The following is a 20989-nucleotide window of genomic DNA, read 5'->3' on the forward strand; positions in this document are numbered from 1 at the left end:
ACTTAGAGGAGAGGAAAGTGATCAGGAACCGTCAGCATGGATTCACCAAGGACAAGTCATGCCTGACTAACCTAATTGCCTTCTATGAGGATATAACTGGGTCTGTGGATGAGGGGAAAGCAGTGGATGTGTTATTCCTTGACTTTAGCAAAGCTTTTGATACGGTCTCGCACAGTATTTTTGACGGCAAGTTAAAGTAGTATGGAATGGATGAATGGACTATAAGGTGGATAGAAAGCTGGCTAGATCGTCGGGCTCAACAGGTAGTGATCAATGGCTCCATGTCTAGTTGGCAGCAGGTATCAAGCGGAGTGCCCCAAGAGTTGGTCCTGGGGCCGGTTTTGTTCAATATCTTCATTAATGATCAGGAGGATGGCGTGGACTGCACTCTCAGCAAGTTTGCAGATAACACTAAACTGGGAGGAGTGGTAGATACGCTGGAGGGTTGAGATAGGATACAGAGGGACCTAGACAAATTAGAGGATTGGGCCAAAAAAAACCTGACGAGGTTCAACAAGATCAAGTGCAGAGTCCTGCACTTAGGACGGAAGAATCCCATGCACTGCTACAGACTAGGAACCGAACGGCTAGGCAGCAATTCTGCAGAAAAGGACCTAGGGGTTACAGTGGACAAGAAGCTGGATATGAGTCAACAATGTGCCCTTGTTGCCAAGAAGGCTAACGGCATTTTGGACTGTATAAGTAGGAGCATTGCCAGCAGATCGAAGGACGTGATTACTCCCCTCTATTCGACATTGGTGAGGCCTCATCTGGAGTCCTATGTCCAGTTTTGGGCCCCACAGTACAAGGAGGATGTGGAAAAATTGGAAACAGTCCAGCTGGAGAGCAACAAAAATGATTAGGGGTCTGGAGCACATGACTTATGAGGAGAGGCTGAGGGAACTGGGATTGTTTAGTCTGCAGAAGAGAAGAATGGGGGGGGATTTGATAGCTGCTTTCAACTACCTGAAAGGGGGTTCCAAAGAGGATGGATCTAGACTGTTCTCAGTAGTACCAGATGACAGAACAAGGAGTAATGGTCTCAAGTTGCAGTGGGGGAGGTTTAGGTTGGATATTAGGAAAAACTTTTTCACTAGGAGAGTGGTGAAGCACTGGAAAGGGTTACCTAGGAAGGTGATGGAATCTCCTTCCTTAGAGGTTTTTAAGGTCAGGCTTGACAAAGCCCTGGCTGGGATGATTTAGTTGGGAATTGGTCCTGCTTTGAGCAGGGGTTTGGACTAGATGACCTCCTGAGGTCCCTTCCAACCCTGATATTCTATGATTCTATGATTTTCCTTAAGTGTGGATTCAGCTTTCTAACGTTTGGGAAAATTCTGAGATGCTGAGAAACAGTATATTAGAGAGAGAGAGAGAGACAGAGAGATGGACTAGCAATCTTTGTGTTTCAGGATATAAACCACATATTTGCCAAAATCAGGAAGGAATTTCCCCTCCAATTATATAGCATTGTGGAATTAAGCATATTAAGGCATTTTAACTCTCCATCTAAAGCATTCTCCAGTCACTGTCAGAGAAGACTAGTGGATCATTGATCCATTATGGCATAAGGAACCACTACATTCTGTGATACAGGAGGGCCAGGGAGCAGTGGGAGAATGGGAGAGGGGAAATAGATGTAAGCAGAGTCAGGATGAGCTCTACCCTGACATCTGGTGGTGAATTATGGCGAGTGTGGAAAAGAACTCCAGGGGCTGATCTTGTTTGCATAGGCACACCCACCCGCCTGGCATGAAACAACAGCAACTGAAAGTGGTTACTTTGGCTGGTGTGGGATCCCGAGTTTCTCTGTTATTGGGGCAGGAAGAATAAAGTTTGGTTACCCTGATTCTGTGAATCAAGGCCAGTGGAACTGTTGTATGACAGAAGGACTGAGTGAGTCCTTCACCATTACCTAAGTAGCACGTGCTTGACAAGGGGCATGGGTTACAAAACCCAGTGAATTGAGAAAGGATGGGGACAGGTATTTGTACCTGATGGTATGGGCCCCCTCTGAGGGCTTGAAACACCAATTGCACCACCTCCTCTCCCCACTGCTGAATGTCAGAGCTAACTTTGATTCCATTAGAAGTCTAGTTCCAGGCTGCTGAGCTGAATTCGCTTTGGGCCAATGGTGCACCAGTACTGGGGCTCCCCTACTCTGAGCTGAAATCACTAAGAGCTGAAATCACAAAAGAGTTAAAGTTTTAAGTGCTGTGTTAACCAGTGGGGGAGCCTGAAGTTTTACTGCTAAGCAGCTGGCAGAGCAATTTGTGGGGACAACTGGAGGAACAGCTAGTGGCACGGAGACTTGCGGGGACGGTTGGAGCGGCCCAAGGAATGGCGAGCGGAGCTGTTTGCGGGGACGGCTCGAGCGGCTCACAGGTCGGTGAGCGGAGCAGCTCGTGGGACAGCAGGAAGTGGACTGGCTCATGGTGAAGGCTGCGGCGGAACCCCATGGAGAGATGGCCAGCCGACCTCTGATCACGTAAGGTGCCCCTTAACACCCTGCGTGCCCCCCTTTTACTCTGGGGCTGCACTGACCAGGGACAGAGACTTTGGGGGTTGTTGGACATTGGGTGATTTTTGGGTTGCTGGATTCAAGAACCAAAGGGAAAGGACACAGCCCAATTTGCTGGGGTGGGTTTTTTTGCTCATGGTTTGTGTTATAAATCCTGTTTGTGGTGTTTTCCCAATTTAATGCTGATGTCGTTTACCTCATGTTATTAAACATTTTCTGCTACACTCAGACTCTGTGCTTGTGAGAGGGGAAGTATTGCCTCTTACAGGTGGTATGTAGTTGTCCCAGGTCACTGGGTGGGGGCTCAAGCCAGTTTTGCATTGCGTTATTGAAACGGAACCCCTAGATACAGAACCTGGCCCCTGTTGCTGCCAACTTAGATGGGCAGAAGGGTTACATTTATAAACCATAGGCTAATTAAGGCGTGGTTCCCTGTAGACTAGGGAGGGTTGATACAGGTTAATTGGAGCACCTGTAGTCAATTAAGGCCCTGTCAGGAACCTAATAAAACCCCCTGCTTCAGTAGTCAAGGAGGAGGAGGAAGGATAGAGGACTGGATCTTGGAGGTGTGTTGTGAGATTTGAAAGACCAGAGAACTGAAGTAAGGGAGACCCTGCCCCGGCAGAGCAAGGAGACTCCCTCCCCCAATGTCTAAGGACCGAGGGTGACCCCACCCAAGGGGGAAGAGGGTAAGAAACCCGCAGGGCTTGAGAGGAGCTGGGACTCAGAGCAAGGAGCAAACCCAGACCCCTCCCCCGCTTCCCTCCTCTACCACCTTCCTGGGCCACTAGCGGGGCCCTTGCCGCCCAAGAGCAGGGACAAGTGATTGCGTCTTAGCCCCACCCCACCCCAAGAAAAGTGCGGGACCCACCATACGAACACCGGCCATCTTGTTACAATTCTTTATAGTGGCTAGAGGATTTGGAAAACAAGAAACTGAAAATCACATTTGAGAAAGAGTAGCAGCAGTATCTCAGATGAAAGCAATAGTGGTAACCCAAAAGTTTCACACTCCTCCTATTCTTCATATGTCCAGGGTTTGGAGAAATTACCGGAATAATTATGCCTTTTGTGAGAGGAGTACCAAAAACTTCCCACAAAAAAAATAACGGTATAAGTATCTACATTTGTTAGATATTATAGGTCACAAATGCAAAAATAGATATTTTGCATATACGTCACATACAAAGTATGTGCCAGTGAGCACAAACAGACTTGTGTGTCTGCATATTTTGCATGAATGAGAAAACAGGCAAATGTATGTGCAAGTGGGTGATTGCATGAGTAACAGCATATTTCCTGCACACCATTACCGGTTTGTAGCAACAAATCAGTATTTTGTACATGCCATTTAAGGCACTGATGTTTGAAAAGGAAGCCTCAAATCTAATAGTACACATGATGGGTGCTTCGCTACTGGAAATTCACTGGGCATTAGGCACCTAATTCCCCAGGTACCTTTGAAAAATTCACCCTTAATGCACCTAACCACCAGGCCACAAGTACCATATAAACACATGGATTACATGGTAACTAATCTCCTGAGTCTGCAAACAGCTATGCATTGCTTAAATGTATTCATATGAGAAAGTGACATTAATCAGTGGAACAATTTATATGCTTAAATTTAAGCAACGGCATAAGTGTTTGCAGAATCAGGACCTAATGGAGGATGATATAAAAATGAAAGTCAACAGGAGAAAATACAATACTCAAGTCCATTAAGCGTCCTGGAAACTATGATGCATTATATGTTGTTGGGTTTTTTTTGTTTTTTTTTTAAATATGTGTGAGTATATCTAAACTTTACCCAGCTGGGATGAAAATGTAATTCATTTATCATAATTACCCTGGGTCTGATTCTGATTTCCATTTGCACTATTGTAACTCCTGAGTAACAACGCTAACTTCAATGGAGTCACTCTGGATTTACACCAGTGAAACCAATATGAGAATATGGCTTTTTTCCTGAGAATAAAGACATTCAATTGTGACCAGATTTCACTTTCATTTCATAAAGCTGACAGTTCTTTTCTAAGATGAGGCCAACAGATTGGTTTCTATTGTGAACATGAGCCAAGAAATATTACATTTAATGAACCATTCCTTTGGCAGACACACTAACATTTTTGAATGCCTTGACCAGGTTTAGATTTCTTTTTTAAACAGATATTAAGAATATTTATATGTTAAATATATTCAGAAGAAATACCATACATTTGGCCTTTCAAAAAACACAATATTATATTAAAAAATGCAATGCATTATCTTTGTTTCTTAAATGTACTGAAAAAAGTGATAGTTGATATGCACTTACTTTGGCAGTCGTTTCTTTAATGGACATGCTCAGTGATTGTTCTTTTTCCTGAAGGCTAGAAGGATTAAAAGAAAAGAAAAATGTTGACCTTCTTTACTAACCATGGTATGTTACACAATCTATTTTTTCATAAATAAGTACACAAAGGCTTTAAGATGATTCTTCCAAGCATAGAGGACCAATGTCAGGATAAAAATCATATTTCTCTAAAATCTTCAGTTAGTCTGTGATACTAATAACACTGCGCTGCAGATTATTAGAACTAAAGGATTTTTTTTCAGTCTAGTTTACTTGTCCTCAACTGATCCTATTTGTTTACTTTTACACTTTATTCAGCATGGATAGTAAAACTAGCCTACAATGTATTTCACCAATATGTTTTCATGTACCACATACTCAGTAATAATATTTATTATTATTTTAATTATTATTATCAGTAGTATTAATAATTTGTATTATTTGTACAAGTAGTGCCCAGGAGCCCAAACCCTGGAACAGCATTGCACTGTGTGACACACTGCACAAATACATAACAAAAAGAGAGACTCTGGCCTCAAAGAGCTTACAATATCGGTATTGCATTGTGTTCAGGTTTCCACACACACTAGCTGAGGCCTCACTAGTGCTGAGTAGAGCAGGACAATTACCTCCTGGGTAACTGACACTTCTGTTATTACATCCCAAAATGATACTAGCCTTTTTTACAACTGCATCACATTCAATTTGTGATCCACTATAACCCCATGATCCTTTCAACAGTACTAGTGGCTAGCCAGTTGCTCTCCCGTTTGTTGTTGTGCATTTGATTTTTAACTTCCTAAGTGTAGTATTTTGCACTTGTCTTTACTGAATTTCATCCAGTTGATTTCAGACCAAATAAGTAAATACCGACCAAGTTACCCTTCCACAATCTAAACTACAAAGAGGGTTTCCAGTTTTTAATTTGTTTTTGGTGTTTGTGGACAAATTATTATTCAGTTTCAGAGCTAACTATAAAAAAGAACGGTTACTTACCTTCTGTAACTGTTGTTCTTCGAGATGTGTTGTTCACGTCCATTACACATTAGGTGTACGCGCGCCGCGTGCACAGACGTCGGAAACTTTTTCCCTTAGCGGCTCCCGTCGGGCCGGCGGGCCCCCCCTTCCCGCCAGAGCGGCGCCCCGCTCCAGGGTATATATATCCCTGCCGACCCGACCACTCCGGTTCCTTCTTGCCGGAGACTCCGACAGAGGGGAAGGAGGTTGGGAAGTGTAATGGACGTGAACAACACATCTCGAAGAACAACAGTTACAGAAGGTAAGTAACCGTTCTTTCTTCTTCGAGTGATTGTTCACGTCCATTACACATTAGGTGATTCCCAAGCTTACCATTGGAGGTGGGTAGGAGTCAAGATACAACTGACTGTAGCACGGCCCGACCGACCATCGCGTCCTCTCTGGTCTGATGATGGATCGCGTAGTGGGCTGTGAACGTGTGCACCGACGACCAGGTGGCTGCCTTACAGATCTCCTGGATAGGGACCTGTGCCAAGAAGGCCGTTGAGGAGCTTGGGCTCTAGTCGAGTGGGCCCGGATCTCCGGGGCCGGAACATTGGCGAGCTCGTAACAAGTGCGTATACAATGCACAATCCATGCCGACAAGCGCTGTGACGAGATAGGCAAGCCTTTCATACATTCCGCAATAGCAACGAACAGCTGGGGCGATCTGCGGAACGGCCTGGTCCGTTCCAGGTAAAAAGCCAACGCCCTGCGGACATCCAGGGTATGTAGGCTGCGGTGGTGAGGGTCCGTATGGGGTTTAGGAAAAAACACCGGTAGGCAAATGTCCTGTCCCATGTGAAACTGTGTTACCACCTTTGGGAGGAATTTGGGGTGCGGCCTCAGTTGCACCTTATCCTTATGGAACACTGTATAGGGTGGTTCCGAAGAGAGGGCTCTCAATTCCGATACCCTTCTGGCCGAAGTGATGGCCACAAGAAACGCCACCTTCCACGAGAGGTGCGTAAGGGAGCAAGTGGCTAGGGGCTCAAAGGGGGAACTCATGAGTCTTGTTAAGACTAGGTTCAGACTCCACGTCGGGACAGGCGGGCGCGAGTAGGGAAACACCCTTTCCAGCCCCTTGAGAAACCGGGCCACTGTGGGGTTGGAGAACACTGACACTCCCAACTCTCCTGGATGGAAGGCCGAGATTGCAGCTAAGTGAACCCTAATAGAGGCGGGCGCAAGCCCTTGATTCTTTAGGTGCAAAAGGTAGTCCAGGATCGATGGAACCGAGGCTTGTAAAGGCTGTATGCGCTGAGGCTCACACCAGTGGGAGAACCTTTTCCACTTTGCCAGGTAGGTCGCTCTTGTCGAGGGCTTCCGACTATTAAGGAGGATTTGCTGGACTTGGTGGGAGCACCTATGCTCTGCCAGAGAGAAGCCATGCCGTGAGATGCAGCGAAGACAGGTTCGGGTGGAGTAGGCGACCTTTGTCTTGCGTGACTAGGTCGCGATGGAGGGGGAGGGTGATTGGGTTGGCTATTGACAGCTCCAGCAGGGACGTGAACCAATGTTGGCGTGGCCAGGCCGGGGCGATAAGTATGATCGTCGCCCTGTTCCTGCGGATTTTGAGGAGAACCTTGTGTATGAGTGGGAATGGAGGGAAGGCATATCCCAGGCTCCCTCCCCATGGAATCATGAAAGCGTCTGCTAATGACCCCCGGCTGAGGTTCTGGAACAAGCAGAACTGAGGACATTGGCTGTTGTCCCTGGTGGCGAATAGATCCACCCGGGGAAAGCCCCACCTCCGGAAGATCGAATGCAGGACGTCTCGCCTCAACGTCCATTCGTGCATTCGGTAGGATCGGCTGAGGCGGTCTGCTAAGCCGTTTTGAATCCCCGGAAGATACGTCGCGATGAGGTGTATCGCATGGGCTATACAGAAGTTCCATAATTGGAGTGCCTCGCGACAGAGGAGAGAAGACCGTGACCCGCCCTGCTTGTTTATATAGAACATGGCGGTAGTGTTGTCCGTCAGGACTGCCACGCTGTGACCTTTTAAGGTGGCGCGGAAGGTCTGGCAGGCGAGGCGAACCGCTCTTAGCTCCTTCAGATTGATGTGAAGCAGCTTGTCTTCGCTGGACCACAGCCCTTGGGTCCGCAGTTCTCCCAGGTGTGCCCCCCAACCCAAGTCCGATGCGTCTGTTACCAACGTCAGAATGGGCTGTGGGGCATCGAAGGGGATCCCTTCGCATACCTGTTGGTGATCTAGCCACCAGCGTAGTGAGCCGAGCACCTGGTTTGGGATCGTGACTACCTGATCCAATGGGTCTCTGTTGGGGCGGTGCGTATGGGCGAACCACAACTGTAGGGGCCGAAGCCTCAGGCGGGCATGTCTGACCACGTGTGTGCAAGCTGCCATATGCCCCAGAATCTGCATGCAACACCTCGCCGTTGTCGTGGGGAACATTAGGACTGTGCTTACGGCTCTGTGAATTGACCTGAACCGTGCCTCTGGTAGGCTCGCTTGTGCGGTTACCGAGTCCAGGGTTGCGCCTATGAAGTCCAACCTCTGTGTGGGGACTAACGTGGACTTGGGCACATTGACCCGGAGGCCGAGCTTGTCGAACGTCTGCAGGGCCAGCGTCACGTGAGACCGGACCTCGGCCTCCGACCTGCCCGCGAGTAGCCAATCGTCCAGGTACGGAAATACACGCATCCTTCTCTTTCGAAGGAAGGCTGCTACCACGGACATGCACTTTGTGAACACTCGTGGTGCTGACGCCAGGCCGAAGGGCAGGACCGTAAACTGGAAGTGGCGCTGGTCGACGACGAAGCGCAGAAAACGTCTGTGGGCCGGATTGATTGAGATGTGAAAGTAGGCGTCTTTCATATCGAGGGCAGCATACCAATCCCCCGGATCCAGGGATGGAATAATAGTTCCCAGGGAGACCATACGGAAGCGAGCTTTGATCAGAAACTTGTTTAGATCGTGCAGGTCCAAAATAGGACGGAGGCCTCCTTTTGCCTTGGGGATCAGGAAGTATCTGGAGTAGAATCCTTTTCCCCTTAGGTCTATTGGAACCTCTTCTACTGCTCCAGCAGCAAGAAGGGACTGAACCTCCTGCTTGAGAAGTTGCTCGTGAGAAGGGTCCCTGAAGAGGGACGGGGAAGGGGGATGGCAGGGAGGGGGCGAGGAAAACTGAAGGGTACAGCCCGCATTCACTGTGCGCAGGACCCATTGGTCCGATGTTATGCGCGACCATGCCCGGTAGAAATGGGACAGGCGGTCTTTGAAAGACAGAGGAGGATCCGGAATGGGATATGGTACGCTGTCCTCGGGCGTAACTTCAAAAGCCTGGCTTATTTCCTGGTTGTGGCTTGCCCTAGCCATGACTCTGGCCCTGGTTAGGCGTATTGTTACGTCTCCGCCTGTTATCCCTGCCTCGAGGGTGGTACGGCTCGTGTCGGGGTCGAGGATGGTATTGCCTTTGCGGCGGCTGGGGTTTAAAGGGCTTACGCTGCGTTACCGGGGTGTGCATACCCAACGACTTAAGGGTCGCTCGGGAGTCCTTAAGGCTATGTAGCCTGGCATCCGTCTGGTCGGAAAACAAGCCCGAACCTTCAAACGGGAGGTCCTGCAGCGTGGTCTGCACCTCCGTCGGGAGACCTAAAGCCTGCAACCACGCCGAACGTCTCATCACGACTCCCGACGCAATTGTTCTAGCCGCAGCGTCTGCTGAGTCTAGCGCGGCCTGTAAAGAGGTCTTGGCCACTGCCATTCCCTCATCCACCAGGGCCTTGAACTCCTGATGCGTGTCAGATGGGAGGGAGTCCTTAAACTTGGTGACTGATGCCCAAGAGTTAAAATTGTGCCTGTTTAGAACCGCCTGCTGATTGGCGATCCTCAGTTGAAGGCCCCCCGAAGAATAGACTTTTCTCCCGAATAAGTCCAATCTCTTGGCTTCCTTGCCCTTGGGGGCAGGAGCTTGCTGGCCATGCCGCTCCTTTTCATTGACCGCCGAGACCACCAAAGAACAGGGGGATGAATGCAGAAAGAGGAAGTCAAACCCTCTAGATGGGGCGAAGTATTTCCTCTCCACTCCCTTTGCGGTTGGAGCACTGGAGGCCGGTGTTTGCCACACCGTCTTATAGTTGGACTGTACTGTCCGTATAATCGGGAGTGCGACTTTGGAGGGGCCCTCTGGGCTCAGGATATCGACCATGGGGTCATCCTGCTCTACAGTCTCCTCCGCTTGTAAGCCCAGATTGAGGGCTACCCGGCGAAGCAGGTCTTGGTGTGCCCGGTGGTCAATCGGGGGAGGGCCGGACACCAGTGTGCCCGCTACCGCCTCATCTGGCGAGGAGGAAGAGGTCGGGGCCTTCTGCCCATCCTCATTGTCCTGTAAACCTGCGTCAGCCAATTGTTCCTCTGCGGCCTGCCCCGCAGCGTGGGATTGGGACGGTACCGTACTCGGTGCCGAGTCCACTCCTTCCCGCTCCGGTGGTCTAGAGACCGTTGCCTCCCTATACGATTGCGGGCGGTGCCGCGGGGAGCGGGATCGGTACCGGGATGGCCCGGATCTCGAGGCTCTCGATGGGGGCCCTTGTTGGTGGTAGGCCCAGGGTGTCCAGAATGGCCATTGGCTCGGCTGGCTCCATTGGGACTGACCGTAGTCCCTGCTGTCCTGTGACCTATGGGCATACCCGCCGTATCGGTCTGAGTCAGTCCCCGAGACCACTGACGGTGATCTGGAAGGCCACAGCGGCGCCATCGGATGGTGCCGGTCTGGTCTTGGGGAGTAGCGCCTCCGCGACCAGGATCTGGAACGGTGCCTTGCCGACCTGGACCTGGAACGGTACCGGTGATCTCGGGACCGGGAACGGCTACGGCTGGTCGGCCTCGGGTAACGAACCGCCGACGCTTCGCGGTGCCGACTCGTGCTTGGTTGCTGAGTCGGTGCCGACCGTTTGCTGAAGCCCGACTGCTGCGGTGCTTCCTGCGCTGAGGGCAACCGGGAGTCCACCGAGGCGGAGCTCGATCGGGACCGGTCCCTGGAACGGTGCCGGGATGGCGACCATGATGGGCGCACCATCGCCGGCTTGCCTCTGCGCAGCAGCATAGGCAGGGCGCCTTCAGCGCGTGCCGGGGCCTCGACGGACAAGGCAATGAGGTCCTTAGCTGCCTCAAACGTGTCCGGAGTGGAGGGCTGTTCCACGAGCTCCTCCAGCCCTTCCTCCTCGCTTGACGCGCCCATCCCGGGGCTCGACGGGCCCTTTGGCGCCGGAGCCACTACCGGGGTCCGTGTTGGGGCCGTATTGGCCTTAGGGGCACTCGAGGTCTTTGCCGGTGCCGCCCTCTTGTGCGGGGAGCGACCTCGGGCCTTAGGTTGGCCCTTCACTTTCGCCGGCGAAGACGATCGGCGTCGTGTATTTCCCCGCTGGGTCGGTGCCGCGGTCTTCGGATGACCCACCGGCGCCAGTTCTCGCACCGAGGCAGGGGCACTCCGCACGGAGGCAGACGGTGCCGTCGAAGTGGAGGGCTGTAATGCCGTCTCCATGAGCAGCTGCTTAAGGCGGAAGTCCCTCTCTTTTTTAGTTCTGGGCTTAAAAGCCTTACAGATCTTGCAGCGCTCCTTCTGGTGAGCCTCCCCCAGGCAACGAAGACACAAAGCGTGGGGGTCGCTCAATGGCATGGGCCTGCGGCACGTGGCACAAGCCTTGAAGCCTTGGGCGTGTGGCATACCCCACCGCCCGGGGCCGGTGCCGGGGCTGAACAAAACAACCCCGGCAGGAACTTTAAGTACTCTAATGAGCTGTTAACTACTGACTAAACACTACAACAACTAACTGATAACTGTTAGAACTCTAATTGACTATTGCTAAGGGACACTCTCAGACGAGAGACAGAGTTGTTCCAACGCTGCCACGGACGGTAAGAAGGAACTGGAGTGGTCGGGTCGGCAGGGATATATATACCCTGGAGCGGGGCGCCGCCCTGGCGGGAAGGGGGGGCCCGCCGGCCCGACGGGAACCGCTAAGGGAAAAAGTTTCCGACGTCCGTGCACGCAGCGCGCGTACACCTAATGTGTAATGGACGTGAACAATCACTCAAAGAAGAACTAGTTTTCCATTTCCGATTTTGGTGGTTTAATCGAAAGTTATAGCAGGAATCACCTGGTGTACAGTGGCCTCAACCAGCTCTACAGCATGCACAGGATCCTGCTGTATTTTGTAGGCAACTTTAATAGGCACCACACACAATGGGGCTATGCAGCAAACAACACTGCAGGTAAAGAACTGGCCACTGGGCATCAGCAAAGGATATGCTCCTCCTTTTAGATGCGAAACAGTGCATCACTTTCCACTCTGCAAGACAGGACAGGATACTGCCCTGACCTGTTGTTCATCTCTAAAGATGATACAGGTACGCTAATACCCCCATTACGGATTGTCCTTGATGACTTCCCAAACTGCCTACACAGACCAGTACTGACCATATTGGCATTCAAATTCCAGTTCTCTACTCAAAACCAGCGCTACACTGGAAATGCAAAAAGCAGACTGGGCCACTTTCTCTATGACTGTGGACAACATAATCTCCCACATTCCCCCAATGGCGAATACTTGTGACCATTTTACTACGCTCCTAGTAATCTCCACTACAAAGATCATCATCTTCCAAGGACACATGTCATCGTACACTCCTTGCTGGACTGCAGAAAGCCAAAAACTCCTCCACAAATATGAGTGCAGAGACCCTCCTACTGTCACTGGATGCAGCAAGGCAGAAACGGTGCCTTGGCTGTGTAGGTCTAAACTTCACACACTCAAGCAGATGCACCTGGCACTTGCTGAGACACGTGGAGGCTGCAAATCCCACATGTCACTAGGCCGCAAGTGAAAGCCAATGCCACTGGTGATAAACTTTTGTGGACATAAAAACAGCCAGTGGATAAACAGTATCGCAGACAAGTCCAGCATCAACTTTAGCAAGTGATGTCCACGTGCAATCCATCTTCCCAATGATCTGGACCATTCACAAGTAAGGATATCAATGCAGACCAGAAATTCAGAAAGGCAGCAGGGAAAGATGGTATCTATCCTGATTTCCTATATCTGGGTCCACTGGCACAGAAATGAATGATGGAGCTTTTCACAAATATCCAGGAGACCAGTGAAATCTCCTGCCTGTGGAGAGAAGCAAAGAACATTGCACCCCTAAACCTGCAGATTATCCTTCTAGTTATAGACCAATCTCCTTTCTGAACACCATCTACAAGGTGATGGAGTGTATGAGTCTGACCCAAATAGGCCCACTGGGGACACCAGCCTACCTAAGGAACAAGCTGGTTTTCTTCTGCACAAAAGTTGCTGCGACCAGTTCCTGGCCCTCACTACAAGCATCAGTGCTGGATTCCAGCAAAAACTCAAGACCGGTACCGCTTTCATTGATCTGTCAGCAGCATATGACACAGTCTGGAAGGATGGTCTGATACTGAAACCGACCAAAGTGATCCCCTGTGCGCGGATTCTTAGGATGCTGAACACCACGCTTAGCGGCTGAAGGATGCGCAATGTGCCTTGGAGGTCAAACCAGCAAGCCGTGCACTTTGAATAATGGGCGACCACAAGGCCCTGTACTTGCTCCAACACTCTTCAATGTATACACAAGTGATATGCCTGAAACAATAGCACAGAAGTTTGTGTATTCTGATTATCTGGCACTCACAACCATTATCATTACATCTGACCTTAAGATCATGGAAGAGTACTTCCAAAAGTGGCACCTGAAACCAAATCCTAGCAAATCTGTAGTCTCTACCTTCCACTTGACAATAGACTTGCACAAAACACTCTATCGAGTTTATGCTGAAACCGTGCGTTATAACCCAAAGCCAACATATCTTAGTGTCATTCTTGACTGCACACTGACCTTTCATGAGCACCTCAAGAAAGTAGCCTCCAAAGTGAAGACTCGCATCAACATTATTCAAAAGTTAGCAGGAACAAACTGGGGAACAACTGCCCCGGTGCTATGAACGTCAGCCTTGGCCCTGGTGTACTCAGTTGCAGAGTACTGTGTGCCAGTGTGGACAAGAAGTTGCCATACCCAACTTGTTGGTAGGCAGCTGAATCAGACCATGCAAATCATCCTGGGAACTTTAAAATCAACACCTCTACCATGGCTTTTTTATATTAGCAAACATCGAACCTCCATCTATCCATCGAGATATAGCTACATCGCAAGAACTTAAATGTGCTGAAGACTACTCAGAACTTCCCATCTGCCGGATTATGGATAACATACCCTAACAACACCTGAAATCACAAACACCACTATAGACCACCTGTGACCACCCCAGGTCTCTGGATCCGGACAGGGAATGGCAATGTGTCTGGACCTCATCTACCATTCCAAACAAGCACTTGGTTACTGACCCAACAAGTTGCCATGCAGATATTGGACCACACTGAAATGAATCCGAACAAACCATAGAAGATACAGCTACTTGATGCACAAGTGGAAAATCAAAGACTGCCCTTCATACGACTGGTGAAAACATCCAAACCACTGAACACATCATAATGTAGTGCCCCAAATATGGATTCAAAGGTGAATTGGATGATATCCACAACATCACAGAGGAGAACTTGAAATGGCTTATGGACCTACAACTGCATCTACAGAATGTTGCTCTGCAGATGCCGTATGCCAGAGACAGAAAAGGGGGAATCACTTATGTATCTTAAAGAATATTCCATCATCTAATCGATGGCACCACAACTGGAATGATACAACCATGTCCACTGGCTACAAACGGTCTTTCACCAAAAGAGGATTTTCCTCAGGTTTTTGGGTTCCCAATTTATAGCAGAAAGAAACAAGAGAATTTACATCAAGAGAAAACAAAAAGCTTCAAAGCATGTGGTAAGACAACCCAGATCTTCAGCTATCAAGTATAACAACAGGAATGTGTCAGTGGATACTGAGCCTGTGAAGTTTTAATAACCCAGACCCATTCAGATGACAGAGGCCAGGAAATAAAATTCAGTCTCTTACCAGTACTCCTGTGTCTCACACTGTTACTACAAGAGTAGCACTCTGCCTGCTCAGAAGCTCACTCGCTTAGTCTTCCTTTTGACTACCAGAGACAACTTTTTATAGAGCTCCCTAATTTAGCACTAAGGTCTTGACTGGACCACTAGGCTATATTCTGAGCCATTACCTCACTCTTTTCTAGCAGAACAGTTAAGAAGCAACTTAACTGCCTATCTGCTGATGCTCAGATAGGACCTCTGCATCCTATCATAGGACCATTTAAAAATTATTTTTGCTATCCTATATAGTATAACTCACACACTGAGATTGCTAGGCTATTGACCCAACTGATCAAAAGACTGGAATGAGACAGGAATTCAATTAATACAAGATTTAGCTGACAAAATGCAGGAAAGGAAATGTTTTTGACATTCACACAATTGACAGCAATCTATATTTAGCATGCAATTTCTTCCGTTCATGTAGATAGCCAGGTAGGTTCATTATTTAAACCTCCAGCAACAGATCTGGACACATTTGGGGGGATAAAATAAGGTGATCCTAAAAGAAAAGCAGCACAGATTTACAGAATGTATCTTGGTGCCTCCCCACATATACACAGTCTCCAGTTTAAGAAGCATAAGCTAAGAAATTAGATTACTGGATGATGAATGATGTAATATACTGGCAGACACATGTGATTCAGCCAGGGAACTTCAGGAAAGACTGGGAATACCACAGATTTAGAATATGTTACTGACTTGACACTGAACAGTAGACTATAGGAAAACTTAAAATTACCAAATGCTTCAATGGATGCAAACAAGCCAGTCACACATTAATACTCTGCACAGTTGACATGATACAGAAAATAGATAACAGATAATATTTATGGATATTTCAAATAATTGTGAAACAGTCTGAAAAATCACCAGAAAACATCTTACATCATCTATGGTGAAGGATCCTATAGAAGGAGCATAGTTTTGGAATAAGAGGAAAGGATAATCTTGTTTCTAAAGAAAAGAATTGGGAGTGTGGTTTGGGTTCGTGGCCCTGCCACAGACTTCCCATGTGAATTTTAGGGGCCCCTAAACATTATGATGTAACAGCTCATGCTTGACTGGTCTCATGAAGAATATTCTGAGAGGCTGTCACCTCCCTGCCACTATCCTGCCCGTATAGTGGAAATGGCCCTGCTCAAAGGAAAACTGAATAGTACAGTATAGGAAGGATTGCTTTCTACTAATTAGAGGCAAGTTTCTGGTCTCTTTCCTTTAATTTTGTCTGCATTCCCACCTCTCCATATTAAGGTATTATATGCAGATACTTAGCCTTCCAAGAAAGAGGGAGGAGGGGCGAGCCTGACACCAACTAGCAGGCAAAAATCAAGACAAGATTATTTCTATGTTCTTGAGACTCACCGATGGATGAACCTTTTCTACCCAACTGGGAGTTTATATGCCATGATGAAATATTTATACACTATTGTGATAAAAGATTTATACAGAATATAGACAACAGTCACCATAATTACACAGTAACGGAATGTACTACAGTATGCTGGTTAAGAATATATGGGAAAGCATCCAGTACAAAAATAATTTAATTCCTACACTGGTGCAAAACTGCGGGCTGATCTTCACTACAAATTAGCTGAGGGCTAGTCTACACTGGCAATGCTAAAGCGCTGCCATCGGAGCACTTTAATGTGGCTTGTGTAGTCGCAGCAGAGTGCTGGGAGACAGCTCTCCCAGCGCTCTAACCAACAACACACCTCCACGAGGGGTGTAGCTACCAGTGCTGGTGCACTGTCTACACAGCCGCTTTACAGCACTGAAACTTGCTGCACTCAGGGAGGTGTTTTTTCACACCCGAGTGAGAAAGTTGCAGCGCTGTAACGTGCCAGTGTAGACAAGCCCTGAGTTAGCACACTCCAGTGAGTGACCACACTGCAAAACAATCTCTGTGTGTGTGAAAACAAAAGTGATATGATTAGCAGCACAGCGAATGAGTTAGCAGTTAATGAGCTGTTGTAACTTGAGCTGCTGCATTCTCACAGCATTACTAGCTCAAGCAGCACTAGTGCTCCACATGCCTCTCTCGGGACAGGCCAGCTAGCTCAACCTTCAAGCACTAGTTAACTGGAGCTAGAGATTTTAGTGGATGGACAGGAGTCAGTGTGGGGCAAAACCTGAGCTGTACCTCAAGCTAACAATGCAGTGAAGACAGGCCCTTTGTGAATTTGTTTCCACCTTGATCCTGTAAGGACTGAAAGACACAATACTACTTCATAGCAGGAAGTATCCATCCTTGTACCACCACCTTCACCTAAAAGTTCATTCTATTTCCTTCTATTCCACTCACCCGACCCCTGCTTAAAATAAAACAAAACAAAACCACCCACAACACAACAAAATTATGCCAAGCATTACCGGGTTCACTTGCTCGAATATTATATCCCTATCCTCTGTTCTTGAGTCTTTTAGATTGTAAACTCTCTGGAGAAGTCACTGTCTCTTTTTCTGTGTTTGTTCTACAATGAGCACAAGGAGGCCCGGATCTTCAGTAGGGCCTTTGGGAATTACTATAATATAAATGTTTAGCAGTAACAGTAATCTGTTAAAGGTCACCTAATCTGACAACCAGGTCTATATTCAATTTGCAATAAAGTGAAAAGTGAAACTGTTGAATCGAGGACTCGTCCCTTATGCAAGCCATGAATCATCTTTCACTTTCTCATATACCTCACAGCGTATATACATTATGGGGTCAATTTCTAAAAGAGCAGTGTCCTTTTTGCAGGTACAAACTGGACAAACAAAATTTGTACCTGCAATCCAACTCTGAGTGTAAATCAGGTAGAACTAAAACTATTCATCTTTGCACCTACAATTCATTTTGACAGCTCAAAAATGTAGACAGATTCTGCAGGAACAAATTTCAACTGCAAACAGGATGGACCAATCCTCAGCCCATATGAAAACATAGCCTTAAGGCCAAATTCATACCAGATGCGAGTGCATCTCCACTGCACTCAGCAGAATCAAGTAGTACACAACAGATCTGAATTTGGTATGGTATTCAGATTATGTGCAATGGACAACTTGAATTCAAAAAACAACCCTTTAGAGAATCCCTCACCCCAAAAAGATATAAAACATTTGTTTAATACACAATTTGGAATATACTAAAGCTTTTAATGTATGAAAGCGTTTCACCATAATATATGTATGAAACTTTCCTTCAAATTCTATCATTTCAAGATCTGAAACAGAAAAATTAAGCACAACTTCAGAATTTGAAAGAATTACATTTCTGATTTTTGTAAAAATGCTTGAGATTATTTTTAAGACCACTTTGTGCTCATGCCATTATGGTAGCCACTCGAGACCAATAATCCACAAGTCAGTGCATCTAGACTTCCCTACCAGATATGAAGTTTAGAATGAGATATTGAAGAACCACAATTTCTTAGAGGTTTGAAAAGTGAACACATTATAACAACAAGTTCAACTTCCCCATCAGTGCCACTTTTCTGATTCCCAGGAAAAAAAAGTGTTTTGACTTGTTCAAAAGATGAAAATTCACAGATCAGACTCTATGAAAGTCTTTGTATTGTCACCTCTAATGGCAAGTTGAAAGTGCTGACTTTCAAAAAAGCCTTTGTCCAACTCTTAATGAAAGAAGTCAAAAACAACACTCAAGGGTAACCATATGTTGCAGCCTACATCAAGGGGGAAATATAGCAAAATTCTATTTAGAAGTCAGAAATGCAGAGATGTTTCTTGGCCTTCAGCAGACTCTACAATATAAATCAATCAAGCAATCAATAATTCCCTCACACTCTTATAATTCCCTCTATGAAAGCATCTCAGAATGCTCTGAGGACAGGTAAAAAGACAACTTTTACATTGTGACAAAGCTATACTAAATAAAAGGACACTTAAGACTAGACACACAAATAGCCAGGACTGAGTGTGTGAGAGAAATTAGAAAAAAATCTCTCTATTTACCTGGAAATTCTGTTTCTTTGAGTAATAAGGCCCACAGATCCATTAGCATGGGTAGGTCAGCCTGTTTGCAGCTTGAAGGCAGAACCAGAACCAGCAGTCATGGCAGAAGGGAAATGCCCCACCCCCTGAAATTCCTTCAAATTAAGACAACTTCCACAACTGGGATAACTCAAATCTACTTTCCCAAATTACAGATTGTGTTAAATATAGTTAGATGAAAACGCAAAACAATTTCTTCTAACACAGAGCCTAGGAAATTCCCCCTCACAAAATAAACTCAAATGTCTAGATGTCAATTTCCATCTTTCTTCAGTATTATCAGCTTGTCTGAAGGGTAGGCTAGATGGATCTTATTACTCAAAGAAAGATAATTTAAGGTAAGCACTGATAGATGTTACTATTCTTCTTTTTGCTAATGTCCACAGATCCATTACAATGTGATTTTCACAGCAATGTGTCTCCTCGGTGGGAAACAGGATTACCCTTAAATATGGACATACAAAATGAGGTATATTATATATCCTGCATTTTCTCTTGGCACTACAAGATGAAGAAGACTTCTGGCAAAAAACAGTACTGGCTGAAGATTGATCCAATATGTACAATTTTGGTGAATTTATGAATTGATGGCCATGTGGTTGCCTATCAGATCTTAATGCAGAAGACATGATTTTTGTACCCTTAGATTGTCACTTTTTCTAAGAACTACAGTTTGATGCTTAACAGAATGAAAAATATTTAGTTTAGTTCACTTTAGTTCTTCAATTTTCTTTGGGAATGAATACCATGAGAACTGTGAGAACTACCTATCTGAATTAAAAGTAAAACACTAGGTCTCATCGGAGAAAATTCACAACTTCAAAGCTCATCTGATTGGAGACAATAACTATGGGGAGATCTACTCCAATGGATAGGAAGCATAACACCGCCTCCTGCAGGAATTCAATCTATATAGTACTGAAAAGAGTAGAATAAGATTCTGAGGTCATTCTCTATGGCCTTGTGGGGCAGGAAGTATTTTTGCCCCCAGGAAACATTTAAATGTTCAAATTTGTATAAAACTTCCTTTTCTTGAACATGCTGATAACAGAGACCTGACCTTTTTGTTTGGACACTCTTATACACACACAATAAAATTCTCCTGGAGGAAATCAAAGCTAGGTTAGGTTTCATTTGTTTAACAAGTGGTTAAACTATGGACTTTGCACCAGTCATCAGAATAAGTTCTATCTGGTGACTTCTGTTTGGGATCCACAAAAGTGATAACCATTTAATCTAAATAGCCATATTGAACCTTGTCCTAGATAGACTGGTTTTTGCAACAGCAGACCTCTGCTAAAGAGAGTCACCTGGAAGATCAATGCTAGGTTCATCAGCCATAAGACCCACACAGCCTCTTCAGCCAGAAAAGCAAACAGTAACAATGCTGCTCTCTCTCCTTCCTATCTTTTGCATGGTTCTAGAGAGCAGTGGAAAAGATGATATGGCATATAGCAGAGATAATGCCCAGCTTTATGAGAGGTCATTCACTATCTCACATCCCAGGTCATGACACATGGAGAGGCCACACAGCACACTACTGCTGTTTACAGATGCAAAGAGGCCAATCTCCAGGCCATCAAGTTGACTTGCAATGAATGAGGATATTCCTGGGTGCAAATTACATTCTGCCTAGTCCAACTTCTGACATGTAAGTCTTGATGCTCATCCGGCCAGGGCACATAGAGATACAAAAATTGCTCTGCTGAGGACAAGGAAGTCAATTTTCTCTCTCGGATCAGGCTGATCATGTTCCTCCTAATTTATTATGAAAACCTCATCAGACATTTTGACGGTCATGACCAGAAAAAGTCTGTGGTCCATGGAAGGGGCAGTGGGAGGGAGCTGGGCCCAAAGGAACCCTTACTGTGACTTCCAGAATTGGCAGCATCCGTACTGTGTCTGATTATCTCCATCCACAGCCTCGGTCACCTGAGGGGAGGCTGCTGGGTTCCACTGTCACAAGCATGGCTGCTGGTGTGGCCTCTAGGGACTTAGGCACAATCTTTCTTCTGCAGTCATTCTCCTGACACAGAAGGAAGAGAGGGAACTACTTGTCCCTGGAGCCAGTTTTT

At 46.8% G+C, this 20989-nt stretch overlaps 1 protein-coding gene across 1 annotated transcript in view; it reads right to left on the bottom strand.

Annotated features, from left to right (window-relative positions):
* Positions 1-20989, bottom strand: part of DISC1 (DISC1 scaffold protein) — a 357611-nt gene that overhangs the window by 220462 nt on the left and 116160 nt on the right. The window contains 1 exon segment of the mRNA XM_054024187.1: positions 4836-4890. Within this exon segment, the coding sequence (XP_053880162.1) occupies positions 4836-4890 (55 nt within the window).

Source organism: Malaclemys terrapin, chromosome 3, assembly GCF_027887155.1.
Source record: "Malaclemys terrapin pileata isolate rMalTer1 chromosome 3, rMalTer1.hap1, whole genome shotgun sequence".
NCBI classification, from domain to species: Eukaryota; Metazoa; Chordata; order Testudines; family Emydidae; genus Malaclemys; species Malaclemys terrapin.